Source organism: Camelus bactrianus, chromosome 21 (genome assembly GCF_048773025.1).
Source record: "Camelus bactrianus isolate YW-2024 breed Bactrian camel chromosome 21, ASM4877302v1, whole genome shotgun sequence".
NCBI classification, from domain to species: domain Eukaryota; kingdom Metazoa; phylum Chordata; class Mammalia; order Artiodactyla; family Camelidae; genus Camelus; species Camelus bactrianus.
Genome location: NC_133559.1, coordinates 25,473,025 through 25,495,296, shown reverse-complemented (window position 1 = coordinate 25,495,296; position 22,272 = coordinate 25,473,025). Strand labels below are relative to the sequence as shown.

Genomic DNA, 22,272 nt, shown 5'->3' with positions numbered 1-22,272 from the left:
CCCTTCAATCTGCATTCAGTAAAGCGTCCACAAGTTAACAAAGGTGTCTCAACACAACAGGACACTGGAGAATTCCACACATCTGTTCATCCAACGGTGGGGGGACTGGAACACAAAGAGGGGACGAGCAAGCAGCAGAGTCAGTGCCCATGACCCCAGACCTCTGACTGAGCCAGCAGAGCCCACAGATTCAGAGCACCCAGCAGCAGCAGGAAAGGCGGTGCATACATCTCTGACCACCTGACCACATCTGGCAGCCATGGCCACAGGTAAGCAGGCAGCAGCAGCAGTGGGGCCTCTGCTCTGTGTCCTCCAGCCTCTGAGGCACCCATGACACGGGCCTGCCCACCATCCTCCTCCTCCCCTCACAGCAGAGCCTGTCTCAGGGGATCCCAGGGACAAGGAAAGAGCCCACTATCCTGGTGATGACAGCAGCCCTGGCAGAAGTAGGCAGCTGTGACCCTGGTGGCACAAAAAGCAACAATGAAGGCACAGAGCCACACCTCTTACAGAGAAGGTGGAGGCTGGGAAGTGCCACCCTCAAATATAACCAGAGGCAGCTCAGGTAAGGGAAACCAGAAACTTGCATGATGGTACCACCTGCCAGAAAACGAAATAAAGGAATCCTAACTCTTAACCTGTCATTTAATATCAAATCTACCAGCAGAGAAATAATTCATCATCAAACAACATGAAGAACCACAGTAACACCACAAAAAAGAAAATGACAATTCTCCAGAAACCAAATGAAGTCACAGAATATTGTGATCCACTGATAAAGAATTCAAAACAGCTGTCATGAAGAAACTCAATGAGCTAAAAGAAAAAGGCAGTTTAATGAGCTCAGAAATGAAATTAATGAACAGAAGGAATACTTTACCAAAGAGATTAAAACTCTAAAAAAGAAGGAAACAGAAATTCTGGAACTAAAGAACTCAATAAATGAGATAAAGAATGCATTAGAAAGCACTGGGAATAAAGTGATCATATTGAAGAGAGAATTAGTGATCCTAAAGACAGAAATCTAGAAGTGATACAAGTAGAAGAGACAAGAGAAATAAGGTATTCAAAAAAATGAGGAAATCCTACAAGAGCTATCCAGCTCTTTTAGCACATGCAACATTAGAATAATAGTATCCCAGAAGGAGAAGAGAGGGAGAAGAGAGCAGAGAGATTACTTAGAGAAATAATACAAACCTGGGGAAAGAACTGGATATAGAAGCCTGTGAAGCTAAGAGAATACCTGGTTACCTCTACGCAAAGACATTCTCCAAGACATAATATTAAAACTGTCTACAGTCAATGGCAGTATTTTAAAGACAGCTAGGGAAAAAAGGAACCTACAAAGGACTCCATTATGCTATCAAAATCCCAAGGATGTTTTTCACAAAAATAGAACAAAAAATTCTAAAATTCATATGGGATCACAAAAGATCCTGAATAGCCAAATCAATCTTGAGTAAAAAGAACAAAGCTAAAGGGAGGCATCACACTCCCTAATTTCAAACTATACTACAAATCTACAGTAATCGAAACACCTTAGTCCTCGCAGAAAAGCAGACACATAGATCAGTGGAACAGAAATGAGAGCCAGAAAGCAAGCCACACACATATGGACAACTAACTTACAACAAAGGAGCAAAGAACATACAATGGAGAAAGGATGGTCTCCTTAGTACGTAGTGTTGGGAAGACTAGGTAGACACAGGCGAAAAAATGAAACTAGACCACTATCTCACACCATACACAAAAATTAACTTGAAATGGACTAAAGACTTGAATGTGAGGCCTAAAACCATAAAAATCCTAGAAAAAAAATAGGCAGTATGACCTATGACATCAGTCTTAGCAATCTCTCTCTATATGTCTCTTCAGGCAACGGGAAAAAAAAATCAGAAATAAACAAATGGAACTACATCAAACTAAAAAGCTTTTGCACAGCAAAGGAAGCCATCAATAAAATGAAAAGACAATCTATCAAATGAGAGAAGATATTTGCAAATGATATATCTGATAAGGGGTTAATATCCAAAACATACAAAAACAACAAAAACAAACAATCTTGTTAAAAAATGCACAAAGGAATGAATAGACATTTTTCCAATGAAGACATACATATGGCCAACAGGAACATGAAAAGGTGTTCAACATCACTAACAGGGAAATGCACAACAAAACCATGATAAGATAGACCTCACACCTGTCAGAATGGCTATTACCAATAAGGCAAGAAATAACAAGTATTGGTGAGGGTGTGGAGAAGATGGGACCCTCATATGCAGTGTTGGTGGGGATGTAAACTGATGCAGCCACTGTGGAAGACAGTATGGAGATTCCTCAAAAAAAAAATTAACAATAGAACTGCCAAATGATCCAGCTATCCCTCTTCTGGGCACTTATTCAAAGAATATGAAAACACTAATCTGAAAAGGAATCTGCACTCCCATGTTTTGTGGCATTATTTACAATAGCCAAGATATGGAAACAACCCAAGTGCCCATCAACAGAGGAATGAATAAATAAGATGTGTATATACAATGCAATACTGCTCAGCTATAAGACAAAGATGATGTCTTGCCATTTGTAACAACATGGATGGACCTCAAGCATTTTCTGCTAAGTAAAGTAGGTCAGATGGAGAAAAATAAATGCCATATAATTTGACTTACGTGAAATATAAAAAACTAACAGACAAAAATAAAATAATGAACAAACCAAACCAAACAAAAACAAATACATAGGTATGGAGAACAGACTAGTGGTTACCAGAGGAGAAGGGGTGGGGAATTGGGAAAAGGGGGTCAAGTGTATGGTTACAGATGGAAAATAAATTTTAGGTAGTGAGCACATGGTAGGGTGTACAGAAGTAGAAACACAATGTTCAATATATGAAACTTATATAATGTTACAAATCAATAATAATTTTGTTTCCTAAAGAGTAAATATACAAGTTTCAATTTCATTAGCAGACCGTTTTAACATAGTCCTGAAAGAGTTAAAAGCATACTATCCTCTGAAAAAAATACCCTGGATTACTGAAGAGGTCTTTCTTCTATACAGACAGCAAACATCTATAAAATAATGATCTGTTCCACTTAAAAAAAATAAAGCTAAAGAACACAAGCGACAAATACAAAATCTTAAAAACAGCTACAGACAAAAAGGACATTGTCTTCAAAGGAATATGCATTAGAGGGACATCTGACTTAAATAAGATAACGGAAACCAGAAGCCAGTGTAATGATACCTTTTGTGTGCTGAAGACATTAACTACCAATCTAGAATTCTATACCGACTGAATATGTTTTTCAAGAGTAAGTGCAAAGTATTTTCAGGTGAACGTAACTAAGTCTGCCATCAGGAAACATGAAATTCTGAACACACAGTTCAGGCTCCCACAGGGACCTCTCCTTTATGTGGCCCACTGTTGTCTATGGCAGCATAATCTAATAAACTCATTTTCTATTTTCAAAAAACAAAAAAAGATATAGTTCAAAGAGAAAGAAAATGTTCCCAGAGGATTTGAGCAGCAAGAATCCAGAGCTAAGAAACTGAGAAATCATTTGCAAAAATTTTCTCCCATTCCATAAGTTGTCTTTTTGTTTTACTTATGGTTTCTTTTGCTGTGCAGAAGCTTGTAAGTTCCATTAGGTCCCATTTGTTTATTCTTGCTTTTATTTCTTCTAGGAGAAAATTTTTGAAATGTATGTCAGATAATGTTTTGCCTATGTTTTCCTCTAGGAGGTTTATTGTATCTTGTCTTATGTTTAAGTCTTTGATCCATTTTGAGCTGATTTTTGTGTATGGTGTAAGGGAGTGTTCTAGCTTCATTGTTTTACATGCTGCTGTCCAGTTTTCCCAACACCATTTGCTGAAGAGACTGTCTTTATTCCATTGTATATTCTTGCCTCCTTTGTCGAAGATTAGTTGACCAAAAGTTTGTGGGGTCATTTCTGGGCTCTCTACTCTGTTCCATTGGTCTATATGTCTGTTTTGGTACCAATACCATGCTGTCTTGATGACTGTAGCCCTATAGTATTGTCTGAAGTCTGGGAGAGTTATTCCTCCAGCCTCTTTCTTTCTCTTCAGTAATGCTTTGGCAATTCTAGGTCTTTGATGGTTCCATATAAATTTTGTTATGATTTGTCCTAGTTCTGTGAAATATGTCCTGGGTAATTTGATAGGGATTGCATCAAATCAAAGGCTTGATCTCCAGAATATATAAGCAGCTCATATGACTCAATAAGAAAAAATAAACAACCCAATCCAAAAATGGGCAGATGACCGAAACAAGCAATTCTCCAAGGAAGACATACAAATGATCAAAAGGCACATGAAAAAATGCTCAATATCACTAATTATCAGAGAAATGCAAATCAAAACTGCAATAAGGTATCACCTCACACCAGTCAGAATGGCCATCATTCAAAAATCCACAAATGACAAATGCTGGGGAGGCTGTGGAGAAAGGGGAACCCTCCTACACTGCTGGTGGGAATGGAGTTTGGTGCAGCCACTGTGGAAAACAGTGTGGAGATTCTTCAAAAGACTAGGAAGACTTACCGTATGACCCAGTAATCCCACTCCTGGGCTTATATCCAGAAGGAACCCTACTTCAAGATGACACCTGCACCCCAATGTTCATAGCAGCACTATTTACAATAGCCAAAACATGGAAACAGCCTAAATGTCCATCAACAGGTGACCGGATAAAGAAGATGTGGTATATTTATACAATGGAATACTACTCAGCCATAAAAACCGACAACGTAACGCCATTTGCAGCAACATGGATGCTCCTGGAGAATGTCATTCTAAGTGAAGTAAGCCAGAAAGAGAAAGAAAAATACCATATGAGATCACTCATATGCGGAATCTAAAAAACAAAAACAAAAACAACAACAACAAGAAAAAAACAAAGCGTAAATACAAAACAGAAACAGACTCATAGACATAGAATACAAACTTGTGGTTGCCAAGGGGGTGGAAGGTGGGAAGGGATAGACTGGATTTCAAAATTGTAGAATAGATAAACAAGATTATACTGTATAGCACAGGGAAATATACACAAAATCTTATGGTAGCTCACAGAGAAAAAAATGTGACAATGAATATACATATGTTCATGTATAACTGAAAAATTGTGCTGAACTCTGGAATTTGACACAACATTGTAAAATGACTATAAATCAATAAAAAATGTTAAAAAAAAAGAAACTGAGAAATATGTAACTAAATCTAAACGGATATTATTCTTATCTAATGCAGTTATTTTCTTGAGGGGTTAAAAACAGTTACATTAATGACAAAACAAAAATAGATCAGAAGAGGACATTAAAGAAGTTGGTGTTCTAATGTCCTTGCATTGCTACATATACATGTTGCATTTCCTAATCACTGAAATAGCATAGTGGAATGATTTAAAAATTTCTTCAAAATAAGGCATGTAAGGTAAGAAAAAGAAAGAGTAAGTAAGCCAGTGATTTTCCACTAGGGCCACTAGGTTCTCTCCAGTGCTTACAAAGTTTGGTTGTCATCTAAGGATGTGAGCAGACTGCATCCGAACACTGATTTTGGAATGCACTCATTCTGTGGCTCCCTCCTTTTAAGATTACCCCCTAAGTTCTAGCTGTTCCATCAGTCCCAAACAATTTCCCCTAACTCTTCAAGTCAGCAAGCCTATAGATTGGGGAGTGACCTCAGAAAAGAAGTGGAAAAACTCCTGATCTTTTCTACTGCAGTTTGACTTCCAAGGGTAGACCTCTGTTTTTCTGCCTGCTGTGGACTTTGTATATGAGTTATTAGTCCCACCGTGCCACTCTGTTGCTACTTGGCCATTACCAAATGCATTCACTATTTCTGAAACCAGAAAAAAAAAAAACAGAAATAAAGTGAGATACATTCATTGGTTAAAGAAGTTTAGTGAGCACCTACAGGCACTGGAGGTACAGTGGTAAACAAGACAGACGATATTCCTAGTCTTAGGAATTTTCAATGTTGTATGTGAACAAATAATTAATACTCTTACGAAGTGTTAAGAAGATAACATAGTGTTATGAAGATAAAACAAAGTGACAATGAAGGACTGAAGAGGAAGGGCTAGTCACGGAAGTCCTTCTTGGGGAAATAACAGTTGGGCTTAAATCTGAATGACAAGAAGGAGCCAACTGTGAGGAGCCCTTGAATAAGCTATTTCAGTGATCAGGACAGGCAAAAACCCTAAGGCCAGAAGTAGTTTAGGAAGGGAGTAAGAAAATAAAGACAACCAAAGACATACAAATGGCCAAAAGGCACATGAAAATGATCAATATCACTAATTATCAGAGAAATGCAAATCAAAACTACAATGAGGTATCACTACACACCAGTCAGAATGACCATCATTCAAAAGTGCACTAACAATAAATGCTGGAGAGGCTGTGGAGAAAGGGGAACCTTCCTACACTGCTGGTGGGAATGCAGTTTGGTGCAGCCACTATGGAAAACTGTATGGAGATTGCTCAAAAAACTAAAAATAGAGTTACTATATGATCTAGCAATCCCACTCCTGGGTATACATCCAGAAGGCAATCTAATTCGAAAAGATACATGCACCCCAGTGTTCATAGCAGCACTTTATACAGTAGCCAAGACATGGAAGCATCCTAAATGTCCATCAACAAAGGACTGGATAAAGAAGATGTGGTACATTTATACAATGGAATAGTGCTCAGCCATTACAAAGAATAAAATAATGCCATTTGCAGTAACATGGATGAACCCAGAGATCATCATTCTAAGTGAAGTAAGCGAGAAAGAGAAAGAAAACTACCGTATATCACTCATATGTGGAATCTAAAAAAAAAGGAAAAGAGAGGACACTAATGAATTCATCTACAAAACAGAAACAGGCTTGCAGACATAGTAAACAATCTTATGGCCACCAGGGAAAAGGGAGTGGGAAGAAATAAACCTGGGAGTTTGAGATTTGCAAAGGTTAGCCACTACATATAAAAATAGATTCTAAAAAACCCAAATTTCTTCTGTATAGCACAGTGAACTATATTCACTACCTTATAATAACCTTTAATGAAAAAGAATATGAAAAGGAATATATGTATGTATATGCATGACTGGGACATTGTGCTGTACACCAGAAACTGACACATAACTGACTGTACTTTAATTTAAAAAAGAAAAGAAAAGAAAGAGAATCAAAAATGGAAGCCATTTGGCCGACATGAAAGTCATGGATATGGGCTATGATTGGGTCACAAATTTAGCCCTGAGCTTCCAGATGGAAACCATACTTGGCATATATTATTTATAATACTCAAAAAATAAGAAGCAGACTGAACCAGTCTAGCAATAAAGGGACAGTTAAGTAGGCTATAATGCTTATTTACCTAATAGATTACTATGAAATCTATTTAAACTGAGAACTATCACATATAAATGCATTTATGCTATAATACTGAGTGGAAAATTGGAATGTAAAACAATGTGATTACTATTTTATGTAATCCTGAAAACACTACAAAACCCTTATCCCCAATATCCAATAAACTAAACTGGAAGAAACTCGGCAAATTTCTAAACTGAATGCATCTGATTGGTAGAATCACAGATTGCTTTTTCTTCTTCTTTCCTCTTTATTTTGTTGTTCAGATTCTAAAAATGTAAAGGAATAACCCATGAATATGTAAGCAACTGATGAGTTATTTAGGTTAAACAGACAAACATGATATAATAAATGTGTATGGCATGTATACTTAAGAGTTCTAAGGGAAAAAAACATAAAATTAGGTGCATCATTTTAACTACATAGACAAATGTATCTATATGGGTGAAAATGCCTCCCGCTCACCCCACTCCATCATCTCCCACAATGATGTCACTGGGTAACTCTTTACAAGACACATATCTGATTCCCATGAACACCCTTTAGATGTATCCCAGCATTTACAGGACAGCCTCCAGATTCCTGAACACGGGTAAGGGTCTCCCCTTAGTTTCCTACCTATTTCTCTGACATCATTTGCCATGCACCAATTCCAGCTCATTTTCTACTATGTAGCCAAACAGAACCACTTAAAATTCCTCAAATTTCAGATATTTCATGCTACGCTCCCTTTGACTGGAATGTCCTTCTCTTGTCCGTCCAGTTATAGTGCTAATTTTCCTTCAAAGTGTCGTGCAAACACCACCTCTGTTACGGGATCTTCTCTGATTACCTAGAACAGAGATGAGCACTCTGCCTTCCACACCTTGATCATACGCTGTAAAATTCTTTAGCAAATACAACACAGTACAATTATTTTTCTCCACAGGCCTATCTTCCATACTATCTACAATGACTTCTTTGAGGGCTCATTCCATGTTTTATTTTTCTATCCTGAGAACCTACAATTGTTCTTGGCATCCAATGTTTAAATGGAAAACAAGCAAACATACCTCCACTGGTCTCACCCAAGCCAAAGAACAAGGGATAGCCTGAGCTGGAAGCTTTGTGTAGCAGCACCTGCAACAGATAATTATATATATAAATATCTAATCATACTTTAAAACCGCATTTTATGGAATCTCTTATCCATTTCTTGATTTAAGCTTTTCACACCATTTCAGATCATTTTATTCATGCATTTAAAAATTAATGTCTTACACTTTATAGCAATCAAAGAAATGAAATTGTAAAACATAATCATCTTTGAAAACCATGCAATTAAAATATAGATAGGAACAGTCCAACCTTTATGCCTATAAATGCAACTCTTAGCATGAGCCAAAGAATTACTGTCTTAATAAGAGACTGAAATTTATCCTCATGGTCCATTCAGATTCACAGCCATGTGAAAGAAGACCAAGAGATTATAATCCAGCTATGAAACTAAATGATCATTTGCCAGACCTGCACTAAGAAGAAAGAGGGGTGGAAAGCAGGTAGGATGGAGGGAGGGAGGCAGGAGAAAAGGAAGAGAGATCCTAACACCACAGGGCTTCCGCAGTATGGTTCAAAACTTCAGCTGTCCTTATTAAATTTACTAACTCACTTGAGGAACCTCAGGGAGGACTTCTGAACAGTTCCAATATTTCCGAAGTCTGGGTAGAACACTTCAACTTCCTGCTTCCCGAGAACTCGATGGATAACAACCCGATACCACCACTTATCCTCAGAAATCCTTACACAGCAGAGATGCCCCGGATGGATAAAATGCTCGGGCATGGTGTATCGATCAGAGACCAGCTGATTCGAATAGCAGCGCCTGTGGAAATCCGTCACACAGAGAAATCCGCAGAGGGTGGAAGATCAAAGACCACTTTTACTGACATATCATCAAAAGCAGGACAGTCTTGGCACAAAGCAAGGGGGATAAAAATCCTCTCTTTTTCTGATTTGGTAATGCTTATTATGAATACCAATTAATTTTTTTATCCAAATCCCTTCCCTTTATCAACAAACTTCTTCAAATACAAACTTACTAAGAGACGATTATGTAACATTATGCCAGGTGTTCTTGGGTGGGAGATGAGTATACAATGTGGTTAACTTAGGAAAAAACATGGAATGCTTTTGGAGAGATATAAAATAGTCTTACATGTGACATCAATGTAAAAATCAGATATTGTTATTCATGAATAATCTAAAGTGACTGAAAATGTAAACATTTTATATGATGTTTACTAACAAAGGACATCAGGTTTCAGTAGAGAAAAGGTAATTTAGAGCAGCAGTTCTCCAAGGGAAGTTCACAAACCCTGGGACCCTGATACCCTTTTAAAAAGTTCATTAAGATCAAAGCTATTTTAACATTTTAGTATTAAAATGAAAATAGTGATTTTTTTCCCCTTTTCACTGTGTTAACATTTGCATTGATGGTGTAGAAGGAAGTGTGTATAAAACTCCAGGTGCCTTTGCTAAATCAAGGCAGTGGCATCAAACTGTATTAGTAATCACTTATATGTCACTGCCACACATTCACATTAAATAAAAAAAGAAAGAAAGAAAAGAGGCCAATTTCATTTAAGAATGTCCTTGATAAAGCAACAATTAAGCTTATTAAATCTCAACCACTGAGTGACTATCTTTTCAATATTCTCTGTAACAGAAATGGAAGTACAAGTTAAATATTTCTGAAGTCATCTTAAGGAAAAGCACTCGTGCATTTCAGTTGTGAACTGAACTAGCTGTGTTTCTTTGTGGAGCATTATTTTTACTCAGAAGGTGAACGAGAGACCCTATTTTCATGGAACATCATTTTTGCTTGAAAGGTCCACTCACAAACTATGTTTATTCAGACCTGGGTATCTGACACATACTTTCTCAAAAATGAAGTGAGCCTGTCACTTCAAGGAAAACACTGACAGTACTTACTGTCAATGATAAAATTCAACAGCTTTCAAATGAAAATTAGGATTTTGGAAATGTTGAATCCAACAGCATGAGCTTGGCAGTCTCCTAACACTGAACACTCTTCTGACGAGATCAGTGATGATATTAATAAATGTGATTGTTTAATATGCATTGTGTGAGGAAACCTGTCAACATTTGGAAGATCTATATAGCTCAGTGAACCAGCATTTTCCAAAAGACTAATGTACGATGTTTTAAAACCACAGAGAGTAGTAAAATTCAGGGCCAGTTTCACATTGAGTCTATACTTAAAAGGTCCCTATGCTTACTTTAATGCTCTGTTACTGCTGTCTTGTAATTCTTAATAATTTTTAAGCAAAGAGTCTTGCATTTGAATTTTGCACTGAAGCCTGTGATTACATAGCCAGTCCTGGATCCATTCAAAGTGCAAAGGCAGAAAATGGATTTTAATATAGTAGAACTTGAAAAGTTCAGATTCCACACTGCAACTAACTTTAAGAAACTATCAGCTGTCAAGTTTTGGTATACTATCAAAGAGTATTCACGGTTTTCTGAAAAGGCTATCAAAATACTCCTTTTCCCAACCATGTATCTGTGTGAGGTCAGATGTTTTCATATACTTCCACCAAAACAATGTATCTCAAGAAATTAAAAACAGAAGCAGATACTGAAATCCTACTTTCTTCTTTATTAAGCGAGATATTAAAGAGATTTGCAAAAATGTAAAACAATGCATTCTTCCAATTTCCACAAAACAGTTATTTTTCACAAAAAATACATTATTTATATTCAGATCAATGAATTTATCATTTTTAAACAATATTTTTTAAATTCTGATGTTTTAATTTCTCTATGATAATGTTGATAAACAAAAGCTTTCTTGGGTCCTTAATTTTTAAGAGCCCTGAGGCCAAAATGTTTGAGAACTGCTGACTCAGAATGAGATACATGAAAAATGCACTGAAAACAACAGACTCCTACCGCATTTCGATCATCATGTCTTCAAGCAACTCCGATGAATCCCGGCTATAGATCCGGATGTAGAACTGACTGGGAGAGATGATGTACTCCACAAAGACCCCCACCAGGGTACTGGTGTCCAGTGGCGGCAGCCGGCATAACTTCCGGTCCCGTACAGCATCTGGTGGGAAATCAGGATCTGCCACTGCCAAGCTGAGCTGTGATTTGTTCATTTCTTCTTGCTACAAGTTAAAAAAAAAAAAAAGATCAAAGAAACCACTATAAATCTTTGGGAGACATTTCAAACTCTATGAAAATGTTTATTAAAGTATATTTCATGAGTCACCTTTATCAGAATCACCTGGTAATTATAAAAAAAGAAAATTCTTAGGCTTTAGCCCAGACTCACTGATTGAGAATACCTGGAAGCGAGGCCTGCAATTATGCCTTTAAAAAATTCCCTGGGTGACCCTTACCTACATTAAAATATGAAAAGTACCGTGTTATGGAAAAGTCAAAAGTGTGTCACACAACTGCCTGATGCAAAATTGAAAACACGGTACTTCAAATGCAAACTGACCCAAGACAGTCTCTTCCTATCCAGCCCTACCAACAAAGGCAACTTTAAGGAATGGATTAAACTTCAGACTAGTGTTCCAACCAAAAACAAGGTTTTTCAAACACTCTTATTCTAAAATACATTATTTTCCTTTAGGCCTTTCTGTTGCCCTCTAGAATACAGCAGGGTCTCCAAGCACAATGTTTTCCTTCCATGGAAAAGTCCAGGTGTAAAGGGCAGAAGAATAAGCAATTCACTCCTTAATAAATGAAGGAGGACATAAGTAATAGGAGATGAAAATACAAAACGGGAGACACGTGTATGGAGGTATAATGAGGGAGAAAAACAAAACGAAAGTGCGGCACAAGGTGCCGAGGCCAGGTGCCGGGCCAGCTGCTGCAGTGCTGGGGCATGCAGCACAACAGCGCTCCCCCAGGCTGCCCGCCAGAGCCCTCGAGGGTCTTCAAGCCTACTGAGGACCAGCAATGTCGCCGTGAGGCAGCTGCCACACCTGCAAAGCCACCTGAAAACCCTGACATGCAGCCCAGGGAGAGCTAGTCACGTAAACGGCCGGAAACCAGAAGTGCTGCCTAAGGTGACTTCAGACCAAAGCTCTGGCCTCTTCTAAGAAATCACACATCCAGAAATAAGACTTTTCTCAAACAGGATTCTGGTTTAAAGAAACATTCACTCGTTACTTTCCATAACGCTAACCCTCCGAAGTGCACCACGTCTTCAGAACCCACTCACCAGCTGCAAAGGCTTGACCACCAGGTTAGGCTTCCTGCAGATCTTCTGCTCGAGCTCTTTACGGCTTTTTGAAAGGCAGCCCCATGTAGTCTCCTTGATATCAGCAGTAGACGGTGAACTTCTAGGGGGACTGGACACACCAGCTTTGGCTTCTGTTTTCTCATCTGATTGAACTAAACATGAATTTCTGACCGATGAAATAGCTCCATCTGAAATGACAACAGAGGAGCCTTTGTGTAGCTATTAACATAATCCGTGAACTGCTACTGCACATATTCTACGTGCCAGGCACTAGGCAGGTAATGCCACACGAGAGACACGAACCTGTCTCTGCAGACCTTTCGGCACAGAGAGACAGAAGTCAAGTTCCAAATGGGAACAAACCTTACCTTATTTATGTTGGGAGGGAGAGGGTAAGTCTAATAAGGTTTTTTAAACTTTGGTGAAAGGTTTTCTTTTCCAACATCCTGATTTCAATTTATTTCTTGTTCCGCTTTAGCTGTGAACAGGCACTGTTGCTTAATGTATAATATATGTAACTTCTTAATATTCCATAATACTATGACTTAATTTTTAGAGAATTCCCAAGTAAATCACATATTTTGTTCAAATTTACATGTGTATGAGGATTAGAAGAGGCTGACACATTAAAGAAGACCCCAGATAGACACAAAACCATGGTGGTTGCTAAAGAAGTAAACTAGTAACTATTCAAAGATGTAGGAACAAGAAGATTTAGCCCTGTATTTTTTATAATGATAAAAATGGATACTCTTTACATGTCCATCAATAGGAGACTGGTTAAATGAATTATAATACATTACATAGAAGAATTATATGTAGTTTAAAAGGATGAAATAAATGTACATATGCTGATATGAAAGTATATCTCTGTGAAGTATAAAAAGCAAGGACTTATATACTATTTATACAATACTGTTTTGTGGAAGAAAATTATACATACAGTAAATAATTATAGAGAGGTGGTCCAGGAAAAAACCCCGCTAAAACTATTACTACTAGTTACCACTTCTGCATTGTTGGAATTGTTTAAACAAGCAAATACTGCTTTTAGAATCCCTTTTAAAGTGTAGCTAGGCTCACACTTACATTTTAAAAAGCCTGGAAGGCTGTATAAAAATCCTAATGGCATTTTTGGTGGGAGGAAAATGATGAGAAATATTCACTTTCAACTTTTTACCCATCTGAGCTATTTGAATTTTTTAGAATGAAAGTTATTTTAATAATCAGAAAAATCAATAAAGATACATTTACATTTTGTTCTTAAAAAAAACCTGTCCACTATAACCAAGACATTATCATTAAGAAAACTGAGGAGAGGGTGTGGGACCTCCTGGTATTCATTCTTAATAACTACAAGTGAATCTACAACAACCTCAATAAAAATTTCAAAAGGAAAAAAAAAAACTAAGTCAAACTAAACAAACAAAAATCAAGTGCCCTAAATGCAATGTGACATCCTGGAATATATCCAGAAACAGAAAAAGAACAAAACTGGTAAAATTGGAATAATATCTGGAGTTTAGTTAATAGCAACATACCAATGTTAATTTCTTAGTTTTGATAAAAATATCATGGCAACGTAGGATGTTGATATTAGAGGAAACTGGATGAAGGGCATATGGGAATTTGTACTATCTTTGCAACTTTTCTAAAAACCTAAAATTATCCCAAAATAAAACATTTATTTAAAAAATATAACCCACTGGGTCCCAATGCACACTCATTTATTCTGAACCTCCACGTATTTCTAAAAATCTCCATGTATTCCTAAACAGCCAGAGTTAAGAACCACTGAACCATGCAGTGCTTCCCCATTTAGGACATAATTTTAGAAAATCTCTCTCTTTAGAATTATCAAAAAATCCGGACAATGAAGAAAGTGAACAAAAAACTCAGATGGTCTTTATTAATAATACAGGTTAGCCTTATTGCAACACCCATCACCAGAAAGGAGGTCATTATACACATAACATTTTAAAGGCTAATGTGTGATCTGTTCAGTTGATGTAGTTAGAATAAAGACTATTACATAATCAATGCTTTCTTTTTCCCTGTCCTTACAAAGACAATTAAAAAATTAGGTTTGCATCAAAACTGGAAAAGGGCAGAAAACAGAGAACAACAACAAAAAATTAGGCTTGCATCACACTGTAATTCAACTCACCAGGTGGTAGAGGCTTCATGTCAGCATCAAATACCAGCAAGTCTTGTTCTCCTTCTCTGAACTCAACACGGAGAATGTCACTAAGAGCTCCAACAAGCTCTGTCACATTTAAGAAGCCCAGTTTTTTGGGTGAAAGTTGCTCTTTAAAAGTTACCTGTCACCAAAAATGAAAAAAAAATGGGAATATAATATACACGGATGCCCACAGACAATGCTTTAATTTGTATTTAGCCAAACTATAATTGTCAGGGTGAATGAACTCAGGCATTACAGTAAACACTTGCTTCCAAACAAGTATAATACAAACCATGAGACTACAATCCTTCACCATAAACTTCCAGGCCAACGTCAAGTTCCTTTTAGGGGGAACAGACAAAATACAAAAATCATAATAAAACTGTTGATATTTCTCTCTTTTTCAGAGAAAGAGCATTCATTTCCACTTTCCATATGCAATAAAATAATACTGTTTTTAAATGTTTCCTTAAAATTTTACTATTTCACCCTGGAAGTTGAGATAAACAGGCAGGTGTCGGTGTATTTCCTACAGTATACTGTTTGATTTTCTTGCCTTGCCTTGGAAAAGAGCTATACCAAATACAGATACAAGAAAATATATGTAAATATAAAATAACCAACTACATGGTCTGTCTTGGTGAATGCTTCATGTGTACTTGAATAAAATGTGTATTCTGCAGTTGTTGGGTACAGTGTTCGATAAAAGTCAAACTGATCAAGGTGGTAGAGAGTGTGATTCAAATTTTCTATGACCTTATTCATTTCTTTGACTATTCTATCAATTGCCGTAAGGAGAAAATCCCTGTAATTGTGGAACTAACTCATAATTAATTGTTAATTTTTAGATCATTTATCTTAAAGCATTATTAGGTGAATACACATTTGACTATTGTGTCTTCTTGAAGAATTAACCCTTTACCCTTATGAAATGTCCCTCTATCTCTGATAAAACACTTTGCCTTAAAGTCTGCTTTACCTGACATTCTTTCAGTCAGTCACTTCAGTTCTTTTATGCTTACTGAATATACGGTACATCTTTTTTACCTTTTACTTTCAACCTGTGTCTTTAACAGCGTGTTTCTTACGGACAGCAATTAGTCGCATCTTGCTTTTCATTCCATCTCATCATTTCATCAGTTGTAATAGATACTCTATTACATTTATGAAATTGTTAATGTAATTGGACTTATAGCTACCATTTTTGCTATTTCATTTCTGCTGATTCCATCTGTATTTTTTTTCTCTCAAACTCTGTTTCTTTGTTCTCTTTCAGGCAAGACAGCTGAACAGTAAACCATGTCTTCTTTTGAGTTTATTGAATATTTTTAAACAACTCCATTTTAATTTATCTGTTGGCTTTATGACTTTAACTCTGCATTATTTATTTTCCTACACATCCTCACCTTTTCAGTCTAGCTGTACCACCTCACATGAAAGACAGTTTTATGCAATCTACAGTTCCACGTTCTGCCCCTCCACTCTCCATGCTATGGCTCCTACAGGTATTACATCTACAGGCTACAAACCCAATTATGCAGTGCTATAATTTTTGCTATAAATAATCATATATTTAACTGATAAAAGTCTTTTATAAATACCCACACATTTACCATTTCCTGTGCTCTTCAATCTTTCCTGTAGATTCAAGTGCAACCTGGCATCTTTTCCTTCTGCCTACAGAGCGTTCTTTAGAGTTCCTTACAGTGCAGGGCTGTTTACAATTAATTATCCATTTATGATAATCTCAAAATGTCTTTATTTTACCTTCATTCTTGAAAGATTCTATCACTGGAAATAAACAATTGGGCAAAGAGTGTTTTGGGGGTTTTTAAGTACTCTAAAGATGTCATTCCACTGTCTTCTAGCCTTTATTGTTTCTAATGAGAGGTCAGCCATCATTTGTAAGACGGTTCCCCTCTATGGCAATGTATCACTTTTCCTTCGTTGCTTTCAGGATTTTCTAATTATTTTTGGTTTTCTGCAGTTTGACCATGATGTGCCTGTGAAGGTTTTCTTTGTATGCATTTGTGGGGTTTTCTGGGCTTCTTAAATCTGTAAACTCTTTTACAAAGTTTCAGAAACTTTCAGCCATTATTTTTTCAAACTTTTTTTTCTGCTTTCATTATCTCACCTTACCATCTTTCTCTCCTCACGGTTACACATATGTTAGACTACTTGGAATTGTCCCACAGGTCTCTCAGATTCTGCTCCTTTAAAAAATTTTCACTACTTTCTCTCTCTGTTCCTCAGATTGGATCATTTCCACCGACCTGTCTTGGGTTCACTGATGCCTTCTCCTGCTGTTTCCAATTTGTTGTTAAGATACTGCAGTGAATTTACTTCAGATATTTACAGCTCCAGAAAATTACTTGGTTTTATAGTTTCTTCTTCTCCATTGAGGTTCCTTATCTGTTCATTCATTAAGAACATATATTGCTTTATATCCTTTTTAATGTGATTTTAAGAATTCCTTTAAAACCCGTTTTGCTAACTTCAACATTTGCATCATCTTAGGATCAGTTTCCATTGATTACTTTTTTTCTTCACCAAGGGCCACATTTTCTTGTTTCTTAGTCTATCCAGTAATTCTGGTTTGTATCCTGGACATCCTAATAGGTAAGTTATAGGGATTCTGGAAACTTGTATGCTTCTTCTAAGATTACTGCTTTTTGCTTAGTTTTAGAAGAGAGTTAACCTGACTAACCTTAAACTCAAACTCTGACTTCCTGTGGTGGGCAACAGCTGAAATGGCTTCAGTTCTTTTAAAGCCTCACTAAGCTGCTGTTAGCAGTTCAACAGTCAGATCTGGGCAGAACTTATGTGCTCTCTCTCTATACCTCTCTCCACTCTAAGATTTCTCCCCTCATTTTTCAGCAGCTTGCATAGCTCCAAATTCTATCCTCTGGTTCCTTAAGCCAGTAAAACTTCTAATTTCTATCCAAATCTCCAGTTCCAAACATTGTACAGGGCTTGCCCCTGGGCCAAAATCCAGGCAAATAAAAAAGGTGCCATTCACTCCTCCAGGTGCTGGCTCCTTTCCAGCTTTTGCTTGCTTTTGGACAATTCTAATACCTTCACAGAGTGATTTTATATATTTTGTCCAGAATTTTACAATAGTTATCTGTAAGACTGTTCCCATATAGGCTACTCAGATATAATATTATCTTAATTTATTTGCATTCCTGAGTTTCTAACTAGATTTCAAATACCTTAGCAACAAGAGCCTTTCATGCCTGGATCACCAGTGCCTCCTTTCTCTCCTGATTTTCAAAATATTCCTCATTTTTATCTACTGATTTTCTCAGGACATTAGTGGCTGTATTTTTGGCTCTTGTAATCTTTGTAGTTTTGTCTTTGCTTCTGAAATTATTTTTTTTTAATTTATAATTCTTCCCTGAGTACTGTTTACTTTATGTCCAAATTCATGTAATTGAGGTTTATGTTGTTATTTCATGTTTTGTATCACTTTCTTAACATGTATTTTTGAAAAAGCAGGTTTCAGTTTTGATCTGTTTAGGGACATGTATTTCTGACATGCTTTCATTGCCTGATTCTGCTCCTTATTACTTTTTTCTTTTTCTTAAAACAATGAAGAGATTTGACCCTGATCCTCCTCTAATGCACATTTTACATGAAACTCGTTTTCCTGGCTTGCAGGATGTCATCCTGGGCTGCTTTCTGCTTCACAGAGCCCCTCCTGTTGTTTTCACAGATAGCTTAAAAATATAATAGCTTGATTTTGACATTTCCTGGCTCTTTTCCCTTAATCCCCGTAATCCCGCTTACACCTGGACCCCTCTTTTTCTATTGTCTGTATCCCGCTCAGTGTCTCTTCAGTGTCTGGTCCTGTCGAGGAGGGAGCTCTGGCTGGTCTGTTTCAAGGGTTCACAAGGGCTGTGGTGGTCCACCCCTCTCAAGCCTTACCATCGGACATACTCTGCTGTTCGACAGGTCAAAATATCATCCAGTTTCAGCTGCTGTTTTCAAAATGGCTTGCCGTACATTGTAGTGACTACGTGGAAGCTATGTTGTAGCTCTTCTGTCCCCAGGTCCATGAGACATTGGTTTCCTTGCTTCCCTCTGTTTTCTCCTGGCACAGACACTGATATCATGAGGCTGACTGCCCTCCAACAATAATTCATGGGAGACGCATTACCCAATTTTGTTGTAAATATGGTCTGGGGATTTTTGGTCTTGTTATCAAGTTTCTCTGACTGTTGTTGTAAAACTTCAGGAGATCCAAAAACTATGCTGCTGCTGCACGATCTCCCCTTCAGTTAGCAACTTAGTAAGGGATCTTGAAAGAATGGCAGACTGTTGACCACGTTTCAAGGGGACAGATCATACAGGTAGTTTTCATATCATGTTGGATAAAGGGTTAGTGTGTTTCTACAAGTTAGAATAGACATTAAACTAAATCTATACTAATTACATATTTCTAATAATAATGCTGAAATTCTGCCTAAAGTCTGTTTACTACAAAGGGCAAAGAGCTTCCCTGTAACATTAAAAGTTTTGTTTTAATTTCTTCAAGACTGACTTGTAACTTTAAAATCATGAATTTTTATTATAGGAAGCTACTTTTGCTAAAATGTTTGGGGTAAAAAACTATTCACTTTGAGTTGTGGATCTGGCATAGGACGTTTATTTTTACCCATGAATTTTGTGATGATTAAGTCATATTCTATACCTTTATTACTCTATTTTAGATTTTTTCCTATAACTTCATTATTAAGTAAGTGACTTGACCCATCAATCCAAAAACCATCAAGACCTTTTGTTTTAGCTTTGTCTCATGGGCCTACTTGAAATAAACTCTGTGGCTCTAAAAGAGTCATTTCTTTAAAACAATGTGAATTATGTATCTTAACCATTATGCTGTATTAGCATCTCACATTATCTGCATCTGTATGTGTGAATATATGATAATGTTCATGGCACAGCAGTTATGAGTTAGGATACTGAAGCCAGACTGCCAGGGTTTCAAATCCTGGCTCCACCCACTACTGACTACCTGACCCTTAAGCAGGTTACTTCTCTGTGCCTCAGGCTGTTGTGAAAACAAGTGAACTACTATATGAAAGGTATTCAGAACAGAGCCCGGCACACAGGTAACATATGTACAGGACTTACTTACCTTTTCTAAAAACTGTATATGTGGCAGTATCTGAATTACCATTCTGCAATGTGACTTTTCTCACTGAGCATGATGGTTCCAAAAACAATCCATGTTGCATGGATGAACTAAATCCAGTGCGTTTATTTTATCTAACACACATTATTCCATTGTATAAATGTCAATCTCACTTTACTTATCCATTCTCCTACTGATAGCCAATTTAATTTGTTCCCACTTTTCTACCATGCTTCAGTGTGCACAAGTCTTAAGTATGTCTTCATGAGCACATGTGTTAGGAGTTTCTCTAAAGGGCATGTGCAGAAGCAGGACTCCTGAATCGTGAGAGGTGTAGATTTTTCAAGAAAACAAATACTGCCAAAATGCTCTCCAAAGAGGTTTTGTCCCACAAGCAATGTATGAGGTATTCTGTTTCTCAACATCCCCACTGACACTTGGTATTATCAGACATTAAAAATAAATTAACTTTTATTTTTTTCCAACTTTTATTCCAACAATATAACAATATCCTTCTTATGCCTAATCAAGCATTTATTAAGAACCATATTCTTAACTATTTTAGTAAAGAAGAGGACACCAAAATGCAAAACAAGAGACTTAAGTTCAAGAGCATGGACTTGGAGGATCCAAGGAACAGCAGAAAAGTTTCTATCAATCATGAGAAGCATAAGTAAGCCATAAAAAAATGATGAAAGAGAAAACACTCACCTCAAACTCTCCAAGCAGTTTAGAAATAAGCAAACCTTCCGGAAACTTGGATACAACCTAATAAATAGAAAATGAAACACAATATAAAGACACCACTGGAATGCTGGGTGACAAAATACCAAAATAAGACAGTATAAACTTAAACAGTAACAAAGACAAAAGTAAAGTTACTGAATGAATGAATTAAAGTCACAGTTTTTTTTTTAAGTTTCCAGTTTTAAAAAAGGCAGTGACTGTCAACATTTCCAGAGTTAAGAAATTGTTCTTGCATAATACTGCAATGCCACAACTCCCTAGAAATCCCTGTAGTTCTTTAGCTCAGCTAACATATTTAGCTTTAGGTCACATGAAATAATCTACAGCATAATTTCGAGCATTTTAAATGGAAGAAAATAAATGCAATGGATACTATAGAAAATGTTGCAAAATATAGTTAAGCAAAGAGAAAATATCCATAGATAGTAGCCAATGCTGTCTGTATGCATATAAAAATACCTTTTTTTAACATAAAAATAATGTCATGATTTCTCCAACCAGTTTTTTAATAACATATCATAGATCTCCTTCTGTATCAGTAAACATGGATCAACATGTTTACTAGATACATAGAGTTTTCAAATATTCAATATAATTAAATTTATTTAGTTGATATCTATGGCTGTTTCCTATTTTTCATTATCACAAATAATCCAACGATTATCCTCATACTTGCACCTTGCACACTTGCACAAATATTTTTAGGATAAATTTCTAGAAGTGGACTTACTCTATCCCAGTAAGGTATAAAAAGCTTGGCGTTTTTCTAGATATTATATATTTTATTAAAAATACTAATTCAAGCTTCAGGAAAATATGAAGTTAAAATTATTCCAAAATCCTGTGACTCAGAGACAGTGGCTGCTGCATCTCAGAAAACATCCTTTCAGAAACCTCTTTACGTACACACATACTCACATTATTCACAATTTTACATGAAAGAACAAAACTAAACATGCTATTCTATAAGACCTGTTTTTAAAAGTCCAACATGTCAAGGAGATACTTCCACAGAAGTTAACTGAGATACACATAAATTTCCTTACAAGCCACATGATATTCCCCAGTTTGGGTGGATAATTTAACCAATCCTTTATCAATGAATGCTTAGTCTTTCTCTAATATTTTGTTACCATAAAAATGTCATATTGAACATCCTTAAGTAAACAATTGTTGGACAATTAGTCAAACATCTAAACAAACAAACAAAAAACAGGACCTGAATGCACCAAGGTTTTTGCATTTCTCTCAGTAAAACCACAAGAGCTAAAATGGAATACTATAAGGCAGTAAGAGTTGTAAGGACACTGATCATTCAAATCAGTATTAACAGCTCCCACCAGAATTTTAAGTGTACACACCCTGTGGCCCAACACAAAATAGCTGAAGAGCTTTCACAAATTAATAAGGAGAAATAACAAATTAGGCCAAAGACATCAACAGGCAATTGACATAAGAAACATAAATGGCTACTAAGCATATGAAAAGATGCTAAATGTAAAAGTCAAGATGTACAAGTTAAAACATGACTAAGGGTGACATTTCACTGTCAGTGGGAGTGTAAA

The 22,272-nt window shown here is 36.6% G+C and overlaps 1 protein-coding gene across 1 annotated transcript in view; it reads right to left on the bottom strand.

Moving 5' to 3' along the window:
• The window catches only part of TDRD5 (tudor domain containing 5), a 68,308-nt gene that overhangs the window by 27,772 nt on the left and 18,264 nt on the right, over window positions 1-22,272 (bottom strand). Inside the window, exons 6-11 of the mRNA XM_074349876.1 lie at window positions 20,672-20,728; window positions 14,809-14,962; window positions 12,621-12,829; window positions 11,333-11,553; window positions 9,030-9,242; window positions 8,434-8,500 (exon numbers count right to left, since the gene is read on the bottom strand). Of these exons, the coding sequence (XP_074205977.1) occupies window positions 8,434-8,500; window positions 9,030-9,242; window positions 11,333-11,553; window positions 12,621-12,829; window positions 14,809-14,962; window positions 20,672-20,728 (921 nt within the window). The remainder of the gene's footprint in view (window positions 1-8,433; window positions 8,501-9,029; window positions 9,243-11,332; window positions 11,554-12,620; window positions 12,830-14,808; window positions 14,963-20,671; window positions 20,729-22,272) is intronic.